We start from the raw sequence: 21,617 nt of genomic DNA, 5'->3' as shown, positions 1-21,617 counted from the left end.
AATTTTGGATAGTGTTATTGACTTTCCTAGTTAAGCATGTTGATTCTTGAACACAGCTACTTATGAGTCTTGGCCGTGGCCCTAAGCATTTTGTTTTCCAGTATTACCACTGGATACATAAATGCCACAGACACATAACTGGGTGAACCTTTTCAGATTGTGACTTAGCTTTGCTAGAGTCCCCAGTTAGTGGTGTCCAGAGCTCTTAAGCACACTCTTTTGCTTTGGATCACGACTTTAACCACTCAGTCTCAAGCTTTTCACTTGGACCTTTGGTAGCGCGAAATTGTGAACAATACTTTTCACAACTCTCATAATCCCCGGTCATGAACCCCAAGAACTTGGTGTTCACTACCATGGCATTACACAACTTCACACAACTAACCAGCAAGTGCACTGGGTCGTCCAAGTAATAAACCTTACGCGAGTAAGGGTCGATCCCACGGAGATTGTTAGTATGAAGCAAGCTATGGTCATCTTGTAAATCTTAGTCAGGCAAACTCAAATGGATATGGTGATGAACGAAATAAACATAAAAGATAAAGATAGAGGTACTTATGTAATTCATTGGTAGGAACTTCAGATAAGCGCATGAAGATGCCTTCCCTTCCGTCTCTCTGCTTTCCTACTGTCTTCATCCAATCCTTCTTACTCCTTTCCATGGCAAGCTTATGTAGGGTTTCACCGTTGTCAATGGCTACCTTCCATCCTCTCAGTGATTACGTTGCCTATGCTCTGTCACAGCATGGATAATCATCTGTCGGTTCTCGGTCAGGCCGGAATAGAATCCATCGATTCTTTTGCGTCTGTCACTAACGCCCCGCCTGCTAGGAGTTTGAAGCACGTCACAGTCATTCAATCATTGAATCCTACTCAGAATACCACAGACAAGGTTAGACCTTCCGGATTCTCTTGAATGCCGCCATCAGTTCTAGCCTATACCACGAAGACTCTGATCTCACGGAATGGTTGGCTCGTTTGTCAGACGAGCACTCGGTTGTCAGGCGATCAACCATGCATCGTGCAATCAGGAATCCAAGAGATATTCACCCAATCTAAGGTAGAACGGAGGTGGTTGTCAGTCACACGTTCATAGGTGAGAATGATGATGAGTGTCACGGATCATCACATTCATCAAGTTGAAGAACAAGTGATATCTTAGAACAAGAACAAGCGGAATTGAATGGAAGAACAATAGTAATTGCATTAATACTCGAGGTACAGCAGAGCTCCACACCTTAATCTATGGTGTGTAGAAACTCCACCGTTGAAAATACATAAGAACAAGGTCTAGGCATGGCCGAATGGCCAGCCTCCCAATGATCTAAGATAGCATAAAAATGAATATAGCTACCAAAGTCTACCAATACAATAGTAAAAGGTCCTACTTATAGAGAACTAGTAGCCTAAGGTTTACAAAGATGAGTAAATGACATAAAAATCCATTTCCGGGCCCACTTGGTGTGTGCTTGGGCTGAGCAATGAAGCATTTTCGTGTAGAGACTCTTCTTGGAGTTAAACGCCAGCTTTAGTGCCAGTTTGGGCGTTTAACTCCCATTTGGGTGCCAGTTCCGGCGTTTAACGCTGGAAATCTTGAAGGTGACTTTGAACGCCGGTTTGGGCCATCAAATCTTGGGCAAAGTATGAACTATCATATATTGCTGGAAAGCCCAGGATGTCTACTTTCCAACACCGTTAAGAGCGCGCCAATTGGGCTTCTGTAGCTCCAGAAAATCCACTTCGAGTGCAGGGAGGTCAGAATCCAACAGCATCTGCAGTCCTTTTTAGTCTCTGAATCAGATTTTTGCTCAGGTCCCTCAATTTCAGCCAGAAAATACCTGAAATCACAGAAAAACACACAAACTCATAGTAAAGTCCAGAAAAGTGAATTTTAACTAAAAACTAATGAAAATATACTAAAAACTAACTAGATCATACTAAAAACATACTAAAAACAATGCCAAAAAGCGTACAAATTATCCGCTCATCACAACACCAAACTTAAATTGTTGCTTGTCCTCAAGCAACTGAAAATCAAATAAGATAAAAAGAAGAGAATATGCAATGAATTCCAAAAACATCTGTGAAGATCAGTATTAATTAGATGAGCGGGGCTTTTAGCTTTTTGCTTCTGAATAGTTTTGGCATCTCACTCTATCCTTTGAAATTCAGAATGATTGGCTTCTTTAGGAACTTAGAATCCAGATAGTGTTAATGATTCTCCTAGTAAAGTATGATGATTCTTGAACATAGCTACTTTTTGAGTCTTGGCCGTGGCCCAAAGCACTCTGTCTTCCAGTATTACCACCGGATACATACATGCCACAGACACATAATTGGGTGAACCTTTTCAGATTGTGACTCAGCTTTGCTAGAGTCCCCAATTAGAGGTGTCCAGGGTTCTTAAGCACACTCTTATTGCCTTGGATCACAACTTTATTTCTTTCTTTTCTCTCTTTTTTTTCGTTTTCTTTTCTTTTTCTCTTTTTTTTCGATTTTTTTTCATTGCTTTTTCTTGCTTCAAGAATCATTTTTATGATTTTTCAGATCCTCAGTAACATGTCTCCTTTTTCATCATTCTTTCAAGAGCCAACATTCATGAACCACAAATTCAAGATACATATGCACTGTTTAAGCATACATTCAGAAAACAAAAATATTGCCACCACATCAAAATAATTAAACTGTTATAAAATTCAAAATTCATGCAATTCTTCCTTTTTAATTTAAGCACGTTTTTATTCAAGAAAGGTGATGGATTCATAGGACATTCATAACTTTAAGGCATAGACACTAAGACACTAATGATCACAAGACACAAACATAGATAAACATAAGCACTAAAATTCAAAAACAGAAGAATAAAGAACAAGGAGATTAAAGAACGGGTCCACCTTAGTGATGGCGGCTCTTTCTTCCTCTTGAAGATCCTATGGAGTGCTTGAGCTCCTCAATGTCTCTTTCTTGTCTTTGTTGCTCCTCTCTCATGATTCTTTGATCTTCTCTAATTTCATGGAGGATGATGGAGTGTTCTTGATGCTCCACCCTTAGTTGTCCCATGTTGGAACTCAATTCTCCTAGGGAGGTGTTTAGTTGCTCCCAATAGTTTTGTGGAGGAAAGTGCATCCCTTGAGGCATCTCAGGGATCTCATGATGAGTGGGGTCTCTTGTGTGCTCCATCCTCTTCTTAGTGATGGGCTTGTCCTCATCAATAGGGGTGTCTCCCTCTATGTCAACTCCAACTGAATAACAGAGGTGACAAATGAGATGAGGGAAGGCGAACCTTGCCAAGGTAGAGGACTTGTCCGCCACCTTATAGAGTTCTTGGGCTATAACCTCGTGAACTTCTATTTCTTCTCCAATCATGATGCTATGAATCATGATAGCCCGGTCTATGGTAACTTCAGACCGGTTGCTAGTGGGAATGATTGAGCGTTGGATGAACTCCAACCATCCTCTAGCCACGGGCTTGAGGTCATGCCTTCTTAATTGAACCGGCTTCCCTCTTGAATCTCTCTTCCATTGGGCGCCCTCTTCACATATGATTGTGAGGACTTGGTCCAACCTTTGATCAAAGTTGACCCTTCTAGTGTAAGGATGTTCATCTCCTTGCATCATGGGCAAGTTGAACGCCAACCTCACACTTTCCGGACTAAAGTCCAAGTATTTCCCCCGAACCATAGTAAGATAATTCTTTGGATCCGGGTTCACACTTTGGTCATGGTTCTTGGTGATCCATGCATTGGCATAGAACTCTTGAACCATCAAGATTCCGACTTGTTGAATGGGGTTGGTGAGGACTTCCCAACCTCTTCTTCGGATCTCATGTCGGATCTCCGGATATTCACTCTTTTTGAGTGAAAAAGGGACCTCGGGGATCACCTTCTTCAAGGCCACAACTTCATAGAAGTGGTCTTGATGCACCCTTGAGATGAATCTTTCCATCTCCCATGACTCGGAGGTGGAAGCTTTTGCCTTCCCTTTCCTCTTTCTAGAGGTTTCTCCGGCCTTGGATGCCATAAATGGTTATGGAAAAACAAAAAGCAATGCTTTTACCACACCAAACTTAAAATGTTTGCTCGTCCTCGAGCAAAAGAAGAAAGAAGATAGTAGAAGAAGAAGAAAGGAGGAGAAAGGGAATGGCTTTGTGTTCGGCCACAGGGGAGAGAAATGGTGTTTAGGATGTGTGAAAATGAAGGAGTGAAGGAGGGTTTATATAGGAGAGGGGGATGGGAGGGTTCGGCCATTTGAGGGTGAGTTTGGGTGGGAAAGTGGTTTGAATTTGAATGGTGAGGTAGGTGGGGTTTTATGAAGGATGGATGTGAGTGGTGAAGAGAAAGATGGGATTTGATAGGTGAGGGGTTTTTGGGGAAGAGGTGTTGAGGTGATTGGTGAATGGGTGAAGAAGAGAGAGAGTGGTAGGGTAGGTGGGGATCCTGTGGGGTCCACAGATCCTGAGGTGTCAAGGAAAAGTCATCCCTGCACCAAATGGCAAACAAAATCACGTTTTTGGCCATTTCTGGCGTTAAACGCCGGGCAGGTGCCCATTTCTGGCGTTTAACGCCAGCTTCTTGCCCCTTTCTGGCGTTTAACGCCAGTCTGGTGCCCCTTTCTGGCGTTAAACGCCCAGAATGGTGCCAGACTGGGCGTTAAACGCCCAACAGCTAACCTCACTGGCGTTTAAACGCCAGTAGGTGCGTCCTCCAGGGTGTGCTGTTTTTCTTCCTGTTTTTCATTCTGTTTTTGCTTTTTTCATTAATTTTGTGACTTCTTATGATCATCAACCTACAAAAGACATAAAATAACAAAAGAAAATAGTTAATTATAAAACATTGGGTTGCCTCCCAACAAGCGCTTCTTTAATGTCATTAGCTTGACAGAGGACTCTCATGGAGCCTCAGAAATGCTCAGAGCCATGTTGGAACCTCCCAACACCAAACTTAGAGTTTGAATGTGGGGGTTCAACACCAAACTTAGAGTTTGGTTGTGGCCTCCCAACACCAAACTTAGAGTTTGACTGTGGGGGCTCTGTTTGGCTCTGCTTTGAGAGAAGCTCTTCATGCTTCCTCTCCATGATGACAGAGGGGTATCCTTGGGCCTTAAACATCAAGGATTCTTCATTCACTTGAATGATCAACTCTCCTCTATCAACATCAATCACAGCCTTTGCTGTGGCTAGGAAGGGTCTGCCAAGGATGATGGATTCATCCATGCACTTCCCAGTCTCTAGGACTATGAAATCAGTAGGGATGTAATGGTCTTCAACCTTTACCAGAACATCCTCTACAAGTCCATGGGCTTGTTTTCTTGAATTGTCTGCCATCTCTAGTGAGATTTTTGCAGCTTGCACCTCAAAGATCCCTAACTTCTCCATTACAGAGAGAGGCATGAGGTTTACACTTGACCCTAAGTCACACAAGGCCTTCTTGAAGGTCATGGTGCCTATGGTACAAGGTATTGAAAACTTCCCAGGATCCTGTCTCTTTTGAGGCAGTTTCTGCCTAGACAAGTTATCCAGTTCTTTGGTGAGCAAAGGGGGTTCATCCTCCCAAGTCTCATTTCCAAATAACTTGTCATTCAGCTTCATGATTGCTCCAAGGTATTTAGCAACTTGCTCTTCAGTGACATACTCATCCTCTTCAGAGGAAGAATACTCATCAGAGCTTATGAATGGCAGAAGTAAGTCCAATGGAATCTCTATGGTCTCAGTTTGAGCCTCAGATTCCCATGGTTCCTCATTAGGGAACTCATTGGAGGTCAGTGGACGTCCAGTGAGGCCTTCCTCAGTGGCGTTCACTGCCTCTTCTCCTTCCCAAAATTCGGCCATGTTGATGGCCTTGCACTCTCCTTTTGGATTTTCTTCTGTATTGCTTGGAAGAGTACTAGGAGGGAGTTCAGTAATTTTCTTGCTCAGCTGACCCACTTGTCCTTCCAAATTTCTGATGGAAGACCTTGTTTCAGTCATGAAACTTTGAGTGGTTTTGATTAGATCAGAGACCATGGTTGCTAAGTCAGAGGTATTATGCTTAGAACTCTCTGTCTGTTGCTGAGAAGATGATGGAAAAGGCTTGCTATTGCTAAACCTGTTTCTTCCACCATTATTATTATTGAAACCTTGTTGAGGTTTCTGTTGATCCTTCCATGAGAAATTTGGATGATTTCTCCATGAAGGATTATAGGTGTTTCCATAGGGTTCTCCCATGTAATTCACCTCTTCCATTGAAGGGTTCTCAGGATCATAAGCTTCTTCCTCAGATGAAGCCTCCTTAGTACTGCTTGGTGCATTTTGCATTCCAGACAGACTTTGAGAAATCATATTGACTTGTTGAGTCAATATTTTGTTCTGAGCCAATATGGCATTCAGAGTGTCAATCTCAAGAACTCCTTTCTTCTGACTAGTCCCATTGTTCACAGGATTTCTTTCAGAAGTGTACATGAATTGGTTATTTGCAACCATTTCAATCAGTTCTTGAGCTTCAGTAGGCGTCTTCTTCAGATGAAGAGATCCTCCAAAAGAGCTATCCAAAGACATCTTGGACAGTTCAGAGAGACCATCATAGAAAATACCTATGATGCTCCATTCAGAAAGCATATCAGAAGGACACTTTCTGATTAATTGTTTGTACCTTTCCCAAGCTTCATAGAGGGATTCTCCTTCCTTCTGTCTGAAGGTTTGGACTTCCACTCTAAGCTTACTCAATTTTTGAGGTGGAAAGAACTTTGCCAAGAAGGCATTGACTAGCTTTTCCCAAGAGTCCAGGCTTTCTTTAGGTTGAGAGTCCAACCATGTTCTAACTCTGTCTCTTACAGCAAAAGGGAATAGCATAAGTCTGTAGACCTCAGGGTCAACCCCATTGGTCTTAACAGTGTCACAAATTTGCAGGAACTCAGCTAAAAACTGATGAGGATCTTCCAATGGAAGTCCATGGAATTTGCAATTCTGTTGCATTAGAGAAACTAATTGAGGCTTAAGCTCAAAGTTGTTTGCTCTAATGGCAGGGATAGAGATGCTTCTCCCATAGAAGTCGGGAGTAGGTGCAGCAAAGTCACCCAGCACCTTCCTTGCATTGTTGGCATTGTTGTTGTTTTCAGCTGCCATATGTTCTTCTTCTTTGAAGAATTCGGTCAGGTCCTCTAAAGAGAGTTGTGCTTTAGCTTCTCTTAGCTTTCTCTTCAAAGTCCTTTCAGGTTCAGGGTCAGCTTCAACAAGAATGCTTTTGTCCTTGCTCCTGCTCATAAGAAAGAGAAGAGAACAAGAAAATGTGGAATCCTCTATGTCACAGTATAGAGATTCCTTGAAGTGTCAGAGGAAGAGAAAGGTAGAAGACAGAAGTAGAAAATTCGAACTTATCAAAGAAGATGGAGTTTGAATTTTGCATTAAGGAATAGTGTTAGTCCATAAATAGAAGGATGTGAGAAGAAGGGAAGTGATTTTCGAAAATTAAGTGTAAAATTTTGAAAATATTTTTGAAAAACATTACTTAATTTTCGAAAATGAAAGTAGAAAAGAAATCAAGTGATTTTTTGAAAAAAGATTTTGAAATTAGAAATCCAAAAGATTTGATTGAAAACTATTTTGAAAAAGATGTGATTAAGAAAATATGATTGGTTTTAAAAAAATGTGATTGAGAAGATGTGATTTGAAAAACATTTTAAAAAGATTTGATTTTGAAAATTAAAAACTTGACTAACAAGAAAAGATATGATTCAAACATTAAACCTCTCTCAACAGAAAAGGCAACATACTTGAAATGTTGAATCAAATCATTAATTGATAGTAAGTATCTTTGAAAATGGAAAGAAATTGATTTTGAAAACACATGATTGAAAAGATATGATTTGAAAAAGATTTGATTTTGAAAAACTTTGAAAACCTGAAAAAAATTGATTTGAAAACAGAATCTTCCCCCTTGTGCCATCCTGGCGTTAAACGCCCAGAATGGTGCACATTCTGGCGTTTAACGCCCAAAACTATACCTTTTTGGGCGTTAAACGCCCAACCAGGTACCCTGGCTGGCGTTTAAACGCCAGTCTGTCCTTCTTTACTGGGCGTTTTGAACGCCCAGCTTTTTCTGTGTAATTCCTCTGCAGAATGCTCTGAATCTTCAATTCTCTGTATTATTGACTTGAGAAGACACAAATTAAAAATATTTTTGGATTTTTTAATCATAAGGAAAAATCAAAATGCAACAAGAATCAAATAACAATGCATGCAAGACACCAAACTTAGCAATTTGTATACTGCTGACACTAATGAGAATGCATATGAGACACACAAAACACTCAAGTCAAGAGAATTCAAAGATCAAAGTAAGAAATCATCAAGAATTATTTGAAGATCCTTAAGACACATGAATGAATGCATGCAATTGACACCAAACTTAAGATGAGACACTGGACTCAAACAAGAAAATTTTTTGGATTTTATGATTTTGTAAATTTTTTTGTGTTTTTTCGAAAATTAAGTGGAAAAAGATATCAAAATTCTTGATGAGAATTCCAGGAATCAGTGCAATGCTAGTCTAAGACTCCGGTCCAGGAATTAGACATGGCTTCACAGCCAGCCAAGCTTTCAAGGAAAGCTTCGGTCCAAAACACTAGACATGGCCAATGGCCAGCCAAGCCTTAGCAGATCACTGCTCCAAAAGCAAGATTGATAAAAATCAACAAGCTTTTGTGATGATAAGTTGAAACCTCGGTCCAATGAGATTAGACATGGCTTCTCAGCCAGCCAGACTTCAACAAATCATCATGAAACTCTAGAATTCATCTTCAAGAATTTCGAAAAAAAATAAATACCTAATCTAAGCAACAAGATGAACCGTCAGTTGTCCAAACTGAACAATCCTTGGCACTGATGTTACCAAAAGCTTGCTCAAAACTTGAACAATCCCCGGCAACGACGCCAAAAACTTGGTAGCGCGAAATTGTGAACAATACTTTTCACAAATCTCATAATCCCCGGTCATGAACCCCAAGAACTTGGTGTTCACTACCATGGCATTACACAACTTCGCACAACTAACCAGCAAGTGCACTGGGTCGTCCAAGTAATAAACCTTACGCGAGTAAGGGTCGATCCCACGGAGATTGTTAGTATGAAGCAAGCTATGGTCATCTTGTAAATCTTAGTCAGGCAAACTCAAATGGATATGGTGATGAACGAAATAAACATAAAAGATAAAGATAGAGGTACTTATGTAATTCATTGGTAGGAACTTCAGATAAGCGCATGAAGATGCCTTCCCTTCCGTCTCTCTGCTTTCCTACTGTCTTCATCCAATCCTTCTAACTCCTTTTCATGGCAAGCTTATGTAGGGTTTCACCGTTGTCAATGGCTACCTCCCATCCTCTCAGTGATTACGTTGCCTATGCTCTGTCACAGCATGGATAATCATCTGTCGGTTCTCAGTCAGGCCGGAATAGAATCCATCGATTCTTTTGCGTCTGTCACTAACGCCCCGCCTGCTAGGAGTTTGAAGCACGTCACAGTCATTCAATCATTGAATCCTACTCAGAATACCACAGACAAGGTTAGACCTTCCGGATTCTCTTGAATGCCGCCATCAGTTCTAGCCTATACCACGAAGACTCTGATCTCACGGAATGGTTGGCTCGTTTGTCAGACGAGCACTCGGTTGTCAGGCGATCAACCATGCATCGTGCAATCAGGAATCCAAGAGATATTCACCCAATCTAAGGTAGAACGGAGGTGGTTGTCAGTCACACGTTCATAGGTGAGAATGATGATGAGTGTCACGGATCATCACATTCATCAAGTTGAAGAACAAGTGATATCTTAGAACAAGAACAAGCGGAATTGAATGGAAGAACAATAGTAATTGCATTAATACTCGAGGTACAGCAGAGCTCCACACCTTAATCTATGGTGTGTAGAAACTCCACCGTTGAAAATACATAAGAACAAGGTCTAGGCATGGCCGAATGGCCAGCCTCCCAATGATCTAAGATAGCATAAAAATGAATATAGCTACCAAAGTCTACCAATACAATAGTAAAAGGTCCTACTTATAGAGAACTAGTAGCCTAAGGTTTACAAAGATGAGTAAATGACATAAAAATCCATTTCCGGGTCCACTTGGTGTGTGCTTGGGCTGAGCAATGAAGCATTTTCGTGTAGAGACTCTTCTTGGAGTTAAACGCCAGCTTTAGTGCCAGTTTGGGCGTTTAACTCCCATTTGGGTGCCAGTTCCGGCGTTTAACGCTGGAAATCTTGAAGGTGACTTTGAACGCCGGTTTGGGCCATCAAATCTTGGGCAAAGTATGGACTATCATATATTGCTGGAAAGCCCAGGATGTCTACTTTCCAACGCCGTTGAGAGCGCATTAATTGGGCTTCTGTAGCTCCAGAAAATCCACTTCGAGTGCAGGGAGGTCAGAATCCAACAGCATCTGCAGTCCTTTTTAGTCTCTGAATCAGATTTTTGCTCAGGTCCCTCAATTTCAGCCAGAAAATACCTGAAATCACAGAAAAACACACAAACTCATAGTAAAGTCCAGAAAAGTGAATTTTAACTAAAAACTAATGAAAATATACTAAAAACTAACTAGATCATACTAAAAACATACTAAAAATAATGCCAAAAAGCGTACAAATTATCCGCTCATCAACCTTCATGACACAAGCACATGGTTAGGGACAGCTTGATTTAGCCGCTTAGGCCTGGATTTTATTTCCTTGGGCCCTCCTATCCATTGATGCTCAAAGCCTTGGATCCTTTTTTTTACCCTTGCCTTTTGGTTTTAAGGGCTATTGGCTTTTTCTACTGCTCCTTCTTTTTCTTTCTATATATTTTTTTTTCGCCATTTTTTTTTCGCACAAGCTTTTGCTTTTTACTGCTTTTTCTTGCTTCAAGAATCAATTTCATGATTTTTCAGATCATCAATAACATTTCTCCTTGTTCATCATTCTTTCAAGAGCCAACAATTTTAACACTCATAAACAACAAGATCAAAAGACATATGCACTGTTCAATCATTCATTCAGAAAACAAAAAGTATTGTCACCACATCAATATAATTAAATTAAATTCAAGGATAAATTCGAAATTCATGTACTTCTTGTTCTTTTGGATTAAAACATTTTTCATTTAAGAGAGGTGAAGGGTTAATGGATTTTATTCATAGCTTTAAGGCATGGTTACATACTAATGATCATGAAGTAGAGACACAAAACATAGATAAACACAATATTAAAAACCGAAAACAGAAAGAAATAAAGAACAAGGAATGAATCCACCTTTTAGTGGCGTCTTCTTCTTGAAGGACCAACAATGTCCTTAAGCTCTTCTATGTCTCTTCCTTGCCTTTGTTGCTCCTCCCTCATTGCTCTTTGATCTTCTCTTATTTCTTGGAGAATGATGGAGTGCTCATGATGTTCCACCCTTAATTGTTCCACATTGTGGCTCAAATCTTCTAAGGAGGTGTTGAGTTGCTCCCAATAGTTGTTGGGAGGAAAGTGCATCCCTTGAGGCATCTCAGGAATTTGTTGATGATGAGCTTCCTCATGCACTTCTTGAGAACCGTGCATGGTTTCTCTTGCTTGCTCCATCCTATTCTTGGTGATGGGCTTATCCTCTTCAATGGGGGTATCTCCTTCTATGATGACTCCAGCTGAGTAACACAGATGGCAAATAAGGTGAGGAAAAGCTAGCCTTGCCATGGTGGAGGACTTATCGGCTATTTTGTAGAGTTCATTGGAGATGACCTCATGAACTTCTACTTCCTCTCCAATCATGATGCTATGGATCATGATGGCCCGATCCACAGTAACTTCAGATCGGTTGCTAGTAGGAATGATGGAGCGTTGAATGAACTCCAACCATCCTCTAGCCACAGGCTTGAGATCCAGTCTTCTTAGTTGAACTGGCTTGCCTTTGGAATCTATTCTCCACTGAGCTCCTTCCACACATATGTCCATTAGGACTTGGTCCAACCTTTGATTAAAGTTGACCCTTCTAGTGTAGGGGCGTTCATCTCCTTGCATCATGGGCAAGTGAAACGCCAACCTCACATTTTCCGGACTAAAATCTAAGTATTTCCCCCGAACCATTGTGAGATAGTTCTTTGGATTCGGGTTCATACTTTGATCATGGTTCCCAGTGATCCCTGCATTGGCATAGAACTCTTGAACCATCAATATTCCGACTTGTTGCATGGGGTTGGTTAGGACTTCCCAACCTCTTCTTTGGATTTCATGTCGGATTTCCGGATACTCATTCTTTTTGAGCTTGAAAGGGACCTCGGGGATCACTTTCTTCTTTGCCACAACATCATAGAAGTGGTCTTGATGGCTCTTGGAGATGAATCTTTCCATCTCCCATGACTCGGAGGTGGAAGCTTTTGTCTTCCCTTTCCCTTTTTTAGAGGATGCTCCGGCCTTAGGTGTCATTGATGGTAATGGAAAAACAAAAAGCTTATGCTTTTACCACACAAAACTTAAAATTTTGCTCGCCCTCGAGCAAGAAAGAAAAGAAGAGAAGAAGAAGAAGAAGAAGAAAGAATGGTAGAGAGGGAGAGAGGTAGGTTCGGCTATGTGGGAGAAGAAGGGGGTGTGTTGTGTGAAAATGAAGTAGAATGGAAGGGTATTTATAGGGAGAGGGAGGGTGGGTGTTCGGCCATTTTGGGTGGGAATGGGTGGGAAATTGAATTTGAATTTTATGAAGGTAGGTGGGGTTTATGGGGAAGAGTGGGTTGATGTGAATGGTGAATGGGGTAATTGGGAAGAGGAATTGAGGTGATTGGTGAAGGTTTTTGGGAAGTGTGATATGGGGAAGAGTGAAATAGGATTAGGAGAGTGTGATTAGGATTAAAAGGTAAGGTGGGAATATGGTAGGTGGGGATCCTGTGGGGTCCACAGATCCTGAGGTGATCCTGTGGGGTCCACAGATCCTGAGGTGAAAAGAAATACCATTCCTTCACCATATAGGCATGTAAAATGCCTTCGTGCATCATTCTGGCGTTTAAACGCCCATTGGTGCACGTTCTGGGCGTTCAACGCCCATGTAATGCATGTTTCTGGCGTTGAACGCCAGTTTCATGCTTGTTACTGGCGTTCAGCGCCAGTTTGTCTCCTCTAGGCACATTCCTGGCGTTCAGCGCCAGGATGTTGCTTGTTTCTGGCGTTCAGCGCCAGAATGGTGCTCTGTTCTGGCGTTGAACACCAGCCAGATGCATCTTACTGGCGTTGAACGCCAGTCTGCGCGACCTCCAGGGTGAAAATTTTTTTCTTCTGTTTTTGACTCTATTTTTAATTTTTTTTATTTTTTTCGTGACTCCTCATGATCATGTACCTAATAAAACACAAAATAACAATAAAATAAAAATTAGATAATTAAAATTGGGTTGCCTCCCAACAAGCGCTTCTTTAATGTCAATAGCTTGACAGTGGCTCTCATGGAGCCACAAGATGATCAGGTCAATGTTAGTGTATAGTCCCAACATCAAACTTAGAGTTTGGATATGGGGTTTGAACACCAAACTTAGAGTTTGGTTGTGGCCTCACAACACCAAACTTAGAGTTTGACTGTGTGGGCTCTTCTTGACTCTGAACTGAGAGAAGCTCTTCCTGCTTACTCTCTTTTGTCACAGAGGGATGGCCATGTGCCTTAAACACAAGGTAGTCCCCATTCAATTGAAGGACTAATTCACCTCTGTTGACATCTATCACAGCTTCTGCTGTGGCTAGGAAAGGTCTTCCAAGGATGATGCAATCATCCTCTTCCTTCCTAGTGTCTAAGATTATGAAATCAGCAGGGATATAAAGGCCTTCAACCTTTACTAACACGTCCTCTACTATTCCATAAGCTTGCCTCAATGACTTATCTGCCAATTGTAATGAGAACAAGGCAGGTTGTACCTCAACGATCTCTAGCTTCTCCATTACAGAGAGTGGCATAAGATTTACCCCTGACCCTAGATCACATAGAGCTTTTTCAAAGCTCATGGTGCCAACGGTACAAGGTATTAAGAACTTGCCAGGATCTTGTTTCTTTTGAGGCAGAGTTCTCTGAATCCAAGTGTCTAGTTCACTAATGAGCAAGGGAGGTTCACTTTCCCAAGTCTCATTACCAAACAACTTGGCATTCAGCTTCATGATAGCTCCTAAATATTGAGCAACTTGCTCTCCAGTCACATCTTTATCCTCTTCAGAGGAAGAATAGTCTTCAGAGCTCATGAATGGCAGAAGGAGATTTAATGGAATCTCTATGGTCTCTATATGAGCCTTAGATTCCTCTGGATCCTTAATAGGAAACTCCTTCTTGCTTGCAGGACATCCCAGGAGGTCTTCTTCACTAGGATTTTCGTCCTCCTCCTCCCTAGTGCATTCGGCCACATTGATCACATCAATGGCCTTGCACTCTCCTTTTGGATTCTCTTCTGTATTACTTGGGAGAATACTGGGAGGAGTTTCAATGACCTTCTTACTCAGCTGGCCCACTTGTGCCTCCAGATTTCTGATGGAGGATCTTGTTTCATTCATGAAACTAAAAGTGGCCTTTGATAGATCAGAGACTATATTGGTTAGATTAGAAGTGTTTTGTTCAGAATTCTCTGTCTGTTGCTGAGAAGATGATGGATATGGCTTGCTATTGCCTAGCCTATTGCGTCCACCATTGTTAAAGCCTTGTTGAGGCTTTTGTTGATCCTTCCAGGAGAAATTTGGATGATTTCTCCATGATGGGTTATAGGTGTTTCCATAAGGTTCACCCATGTAATTAACCTCTGCCATGGCAGGGTTCTCAGGATCATAAGCTTCTTCAGAAGCTACCTCTCTAGTACTGTTGGATGCATGTTGCAATCCATTCAGATTTTGAGAGATTATGTTGACCTGTTGAGTCAACATTTTGTTCTGAGCTAATATGGCATTCAGAGCATCAATTTCAAGAACTTCTTTCTTCTGAGGTATCCCATTATTCACGGAATTCCTCTCAGAGGTATACATGAACTGGTTGTTTGCAACCATGTCAATGAGTTCTTGAGCCTCTTCAGGCGTTTTCTTCAGGTGAATAGATCCACCTGCAGAATGGTCCAATGACATTTTCGAAAATTCAGATAGACCATAATAGAATATATCTAATAGGGTCCATTCTGAAAACATGTCAGATGGACATCTTTTGGTCAGCTGCTTGTATCTTTCCCAAGCTTCATAGAGGGATTCACCATCTTTTTGTTTGAAGGTTTGAACATCCACTCTCAGCTTGCTCAGCTTTTGAGGAGGAAAGAATTTATCCAAGAAGGTAGTGACCAGCTTATCCCAGGAGTCCAGGCTATCCTTAGGTTGTGAATCCAATCATATTCTAGCTCTGTCTCTTACAGCAAAAGGGAAAAGCATGAGTCTGTAGACTTCAGGATCAACTCCATTCGTCTTTACAGTCTCACAGATCTGCAAGAACTCAGTTAAAAACTGATAAGGATCTTCAGATGGAAGCCCATAAAACTTGCAGTTTTGTTGCATTAAGGCAACTAGCTGAGGTTTCAGCTCAAAGTTATTGGCTCCAATGGCAGGAATGGAGATGCTTCTTCCATCAAACTTGGACGTTGGCTTTGTGAAGTCACCAAGCATTCTCCTTGCATTATTATTATTATTTTCGGCTGCCATCTCCTTCTCTTGTTCGAAAATTTCTGAAAGGTTATTTCTGGATTGTTGTAATTTAGCTTCTCTTAATTTTCTCTTCAGAGTCCTTTCAGGTTCTGGATCAATTTCAACAAGAGTGCCTTTTTCCCTGTTCCTGCTCATATGAAAGAGAAGAAAACAAGAAAAGAAAGAGGAATCCTCTATGTCACAGTATAGAGATTCCTTTGTGTTAGTAGAAGAAGAAAGGGGTAGAAGAATCCAAATACAAGGGATATAAGAAGTTCGGATTCTTAGATGAAGAGAGGTGAAGAGAAGTGTTAGTAATTAATTAATTAAATAGAATAAGAGAAGAGAAGAGAAATTTCGAAAATAATTTTTGAAAAAGGGGTTAGTATTTTCGAAAATTAAAGATGAATTAAAATTAAAATTAAAACTTGAAACAATTAGTTAATTAAAAAGAATTTTTGAAAAAGAGAGAGGTATTTTTGAAAATTAGAGAGGGAAAAGTAGTTAGGTGATTTTGAAAAAGATAAGAAATAAACAAAAAGTTGGTTAGTTGATTGAAAAAAGATTTGAAATCAAATTTTGAAAAAGATAAAAAGATAAGAAGTTAGATAAGATATTTTGAAATCAAATTTTGAAAAAGATAAAATTTTTGAAAAAGATAAGATAAAAGATAAAATAAAAGTTTTAAGAAAAAGATATTTTGAAAAAGATTTAATTTTTAAAATGACTTAACTAACAAGAAACTACAAGATAAGATTCTAGAATTTGAAGATTGAACCTTTCTTAACAAGAAAGTAACAAACTTCAAATTTTTGAACCAATCACATTAATTGTTAGCTAATTTTCGAAAATTTAGACATAAAAGCTAAGAAAAGGATTTTTGAAAAATACTTTTTTAAAATTTTCGAAAATAAAAAAAAATGAAAAAGATATGATTTTTGAAAAAGATTTTGAAAAGATAAGATTTTTAAAATTGAAATTTTGACTTGACTTGTAAGAAACAACTAATTTTTAAAAATTTTTGACCAAGTCAACCCAAAATTTTGAAAATTTGGAGGGAAATAAGGAAAAGATATTTTTTTTATTTTTGAATTTTTAATTATGAGAGAGAAAAACAACAAAAATATTCAATGCATGAAATTTTTAGATCAAAACAATGAATGCATGCAAGAATGCTATGAATGTCAAGATGAACACCAAGAACACTTTGAAGATCATGATGAACATCAAGAATATAATTTTGAAAAATTTTTGATGCAAAGAAAACATGCAAGACACCAAACTTAGAAATCTTTAATGCATGGAAAATATGAATGCAAAAATGCACATGAAAAACAACAAAAGACATAAAACAAGAAATCATCAAGATCAAACAAGAAGACTTGTCAAGAACAACTTGAAGATCATGAAGAACACGATGAATGCATGAGATTTTCGAAAAAAAATGCAAGAAAAAATTTTAAAGCATGCAATTGACACCAAACTTAAAAATTAACACAAGACTCAAACAAGAAACACAAAATATTTTTTATTTTTATGATTTTCTAATTTTTTTGTATTTTTATTTTAATTTTTCGAAAAATTTTTTTGGAAAAACGAAAAAGAAAAGAAAAATTTTTGAAAAAGTTTTTGAAAAGAAAATTACCTAATCTGAGCAACAAGATGAACCGTCAGTTGTCCATACTCGAACAATCCCCGGCAACGGCGCCAAAAACTTGGTGGACGAAATTGTGATCCATATTCTTTTGTACTTGTATGAAATCATTATTGTGGCACCAGTTGAATTCACAACTCCGTTCAACTAACCAGCAAGTGTACTGGGTCGTCCAAGTAATAAACCTTACGTGAGTAAGGGTCGATCCCACAGAGATTGTTGGTATGAAGCAAGCTATGGTCACCTTGTAAGTCTCAGTTAGGCAGATAAAATTATGGATTTTCTAAAATAAATAATAAACAGAAAATAAAAAGGGATAGAATACTTATGCAGACTCATTGGTGGGAATTTCAGATAAGCGAATGGAGATACTGCATGGCTCAAGAACTCCTGCTTTCCCACTTCTTCAACTCAATCCTTCTTACTCCTTTCCATGGCAAGCTGTGTATAGGGGTTCACCATCAGCGGTGGCTACTTTCAATCCTCTCGGGAAAATGATCCTCTGCGGCTGTCACTCGCATGGCTAATCGTCTGGAGGCATCACCCATGGTTGATGGCTACATCCCATCCTCGCAGTGAAAACTATGCTCACGCGCTCTGTCACAGCACGGCTAATCACTGGTTGGTTCCCGCTCCTACTGGAATAGAATCCCTTGATTCTTTTGCGTCTGTCACTAACGCCCAGCACTTGCAAGTTTGAAGTACGTCACAGTCATTCATTACCGGAATCCTACTCGGAATACCACAGACAAGGTTAGACTTTCCGGATTCCCAGGATCCTACTCGGAATACCACAGACAAGGTAAGACTTTTCGGATCCTCATAAATGCTGCCATCTATCTAGCTTATACCATGAAGATTCTGTTGGGGAATCCAAGAGATACACATTCAAGCTCTGTTGCATGTAGAACGGAAGTGGTTGTCAATCACGTGCGTTCATAAGTGAGAATGATAATGAGGGTTACTTATCATCACATTCATCATGGTCTTGGGTACGAATGAATATCTTGGAATAAGAATAAGAGAGATTTGAATAAAAGAGAATAGAATTGCATTAATACTTGAGGTACAGCAGAGCTCCACACCCTTAATCTATGGTGTGCAGAAACTCCACCGTTGAAAATACACAAGCAAAGGGTTCAGGCATGGCCGAATGGCCAGCCCCCATGTGGTCACAAGACCGAATGATCAAAGACCTAAAGTGATCAAAGATTTTCTAATACAATAGATAAATGTTCTATTTATAATAAACTAGCTCCTAGGGTTTACATGAGTAAGTAATTGATGCATAAATCCACTTCCGGGGCCCACTTGGTGTATGCTTGGGCTGAGCTTGATCAATCCACGAGCTGAGGCTTCTCTTGAAGTTGAACTCCGAGTTATGACGTGTTTTGGGCGTTCAACTCCGGATCATGACGTTTTTCTGGCGTTTAACTCTAGACAGCAGCTTGTACTTGGCGTTCAACGCCAAGTTACATCGTCAATCTCAGAATAAAGTATGGACTATTATATATTGCTGGAAAGCTCTGGATGTCTACTTTCCAACGCCGTTGAGAGCGCGCCATTTGGAGTTCTGTAGCTCCAGAAAATCCGTTTCGAGTGCAGGGAGGTCAGATTCCAACAGCATCAGCAGTCCTTTTGTCAGCCTTTTTCAGAGTTTTGCTCAAGTCCCTCAATTTCAGCCAGAATTTACCTGAAATCACAGAAAAACACACAAACTCATAGTAAAGTCCAGAAATGTGAATTTAACATAAAAACTAATGAAAACATCCCTAAAAGTAGCTTGAACTTACTAAAAACTATCTAAAAACAATGTCAAAAAGCGTATTAATTATCCGCTCATCAGCAACCTATGAAGCATGGAGTGTCTATGGCTTGGTTTGGTAAAACTTTTGCTTTTTGAAAGTTTCTTATGAAAGCTGTCTTTTAAAAGACAGCTTTTTAAAAGCTGCAATATTTACGTTTGATAAAATCAAATTAAAAATGACTTTTAATAAGTATAATCACCACAATTGTGTTTGGTATACTTAAAAAATTATAATAAACATGTTTATAACGAACAATAATTTATTTTTTCAAATTCTTTAAAATTTTATATAATATTTTAAAATAAAATAATTTTAAAATAAAAAATTCATAATAAACATAAATATAATAAATAAACTCTTTTATTTTTTAACTTTAAAATTTTATATAAGTATTATAAAATTTATTTTATCCTAAATGTAAAGTTTCTCATAAGAGTAGTAAAGTTGATGATGCAGAAAATGAAATCATAGAATGCAGAGAGAAGAACAGAGAAGAAGTGAATTGAGAGAAAATCAGAATGAACTATCATGTATTAAACTCACTTCTTTATGTACAGGGCATTGTTATTTATAAATACATATTGTGTAACTGAATCTTGTAACAGAATTTCAGTTATTGACTCAACTACACATAGTTAACCAAGATCTGTAGCTTCTTGATCTTGATCCTTGACAGCCCCCCTCAAACTGAGTGTAGGGGATGAACAAACACGAAGTTTGCCACAAAATTTGGAAAAGAGAGGCATTGATAGTGGCTTGGTAAATATGTCAGCTACCTGATCTGAGGAAGGAATATTAGTGACAAATAGTTTCTTATGTGTAACTTGGTCCCTCACAAAGTGAAGATCTAGCTCGAAATGCTTAGATTTGATGTGATTTTACAGCAAGAAGGAAAGCACTTTGGTTGTCACAGTAGAGAGTAGGAGCTGTGGTGAGAGAGAGATGTAACTCATGAAGCAAATTTTGTGTCCAAATGACTTCAGATTGAGCTACAGCAATTGCACGAAACTCAGCTTCTGTGCTTGATCAGCTAACGGCACGTTGCTTGTTGTTTTTCCATGCAATCAAGTTTGTTCCTAGGTAGACACAATATCCACTAACACTTTTTCTATCATCAGCATCTGCTCCCCAATCAGCATCTGAAAAAGCAAATAATCAAAAGTCAATACAGGCTGTAAATAAGAGACTCTGATCCATATTTCCTTTAATATATCTAAGTATCCTTTTGAGTGCTTTCCAATGATTGACAGTGGGATTGTGCATATACTGACAAATCTTGCTAACAGCAAATGTGAGGTATGGCCTTGTAAGTGTGAGATATTGGAAGGCCCCTGCAATAGAACGAAATAATTTTGGATCTTCAAAATGAGAGGAATCATTAGCTGACAATTTTGAAAAAGCAACCATAGGAGTTGGGGCTGAATTAGTCATAATCATTTTGGTTCTATCAAGTAAGTCAGTGATATATTTCTTTTGATGCAGTAAAATTTGAGAATCATTCACATAATTGGCTTCTAAGCCAAGAAAAAAACTGAATTTACCAAGGTCTTTAAGAGAGAAAATAGAGTGAAGCTACTGAATTAATAATTGTATTTCAGAGGGATTATCTCCAGTTAATAGAATGTCATCAACATATGCACATAATAGAGTTACAGATGTATTAGTATGTCTTATGAATAAAGAAGGATCTGAACGAGTACTAATAAAACCAAACTTCTTTAATGTGACAGATAAGGTTAGAAACCAAGCTCTAGGAGCTTGTTTGAGTCCATAAATAGCTTTCCGTAATCTACAAACAAGAGAATGGTTAGTGTCACAAAATTCTAGAGGTTGTTGCATATAAACTGTTTCATGTAAATCACCATTGAAAAATGCATTGTCAAAATTAAATTGTCTCAATTGCCAGCCTCGGGACAAGACAATTGAGAGCACAATTCGGATAGTTTGAGATTTAATCACAGGACTAAAGGTTTGCTCAAAGTCCACACCCTCTCTTTGATGAAACCCCTTGGTCACAAGTCTAACTTTATATCTAATGACTTGGCCTTGAGGGTTCTTTTTCAATGCAAAGACCCATTTGCTGCCTATAATGACAACACTAGGTGGTGGGAAGATTAGATCCCATGTTTGGCATTTTAAAAGTGCAGAATACTCAGTTTGTATTGCCTGTTTTCAATGAGCATGTTTTAATGCTTCTGAAGCTATTTTTAGTATATGATGTAGAAAATTTGAATCACTATGCAATGAGGAAGTGATAGTAGAAAAGACTCGAGGTTTAGAGATTCCAAATTTAGATCTGGTTTTCATTGGGTGAATGTTGGATGGTGGTGGAGGAAAAGGTGGTGATACTTGTGATGAAGAAGAAGAGATAATGGGTGGTTGAAGAGGTAACACTATTTTCATATCTGAAGTTGGAATTGGGCCAGTAGGCATTGTGGGAGATTGAAGGTCACGATTTACTGATGTAAGATGTGAAGCTGAGTGAGGCAGATTTGAAGAGGGAGGGGAGGAGATGGAGGGAGAAATTGGTGGTTCAGGAATAACTTGTGGT

General features: G+C 39.3%; 1 protein-coding gene and 1 non-coding gene across 2 annotated transcripts; one reads left to right on the top strand and one right to left on the bottom strand.

The window, feature by feature from the left end:
- Positions 1-6,586: 6,586 nt before the first annotated feature.
- Positions 6,587-6,694, top strand: LOC112719314 (small nucleolar RNA R71). Its single transcript, XR_003161619.1, has one exon. It is a non-coding gene; the product is annotated as a small nucleolar RNA R71 (small nucleolar RNA).
- Positions 6,695-20,092: 13,398 nt separating this feature from the next.
- Positions 20,093-20,497, bottom strand: LOC140175587 (uncharacterized mitochondrial protein AtMg00810-like). The gene is made up of 2 exons (XM_072204103.1): positions 20,338-20,497; positions 20,093-20,205 (listed from the first exon to the last, which is right to left on the bottom strand). The coding sequence occupies exons 1-2, from the start codon at positions 20,495-20,497 to the stop codon at positions 20,093-20,095; spliced, it is 273 nt and encodes a 90-aa protein (XP_072060204.1).
- Positions 20,498-21,617: the final 1,120 nt, after the last annotated feature.

Source organism: Arachis hypogaea, chromosome 10 (genome assembly GCF_003086295.3).
Source record: "Arachis hypogaea cultivar Tifrunner chromosome 10, arahy.Tifrunner.gnm2.J5K5, whole genome shotgun sequence".
Classification (NCBI taxonomy): domain Eukaryota; kingdom Viridiplantae; phylum Streptophyta; class Magnoliopsida; order Fabales; family Fabaceae; genus Arachis; species Arachis hypogaea.
Note: the sequence above shows the minus strand (reverse complement) of the source record. Positions and strands in the feature narration are given on the sequence as shown.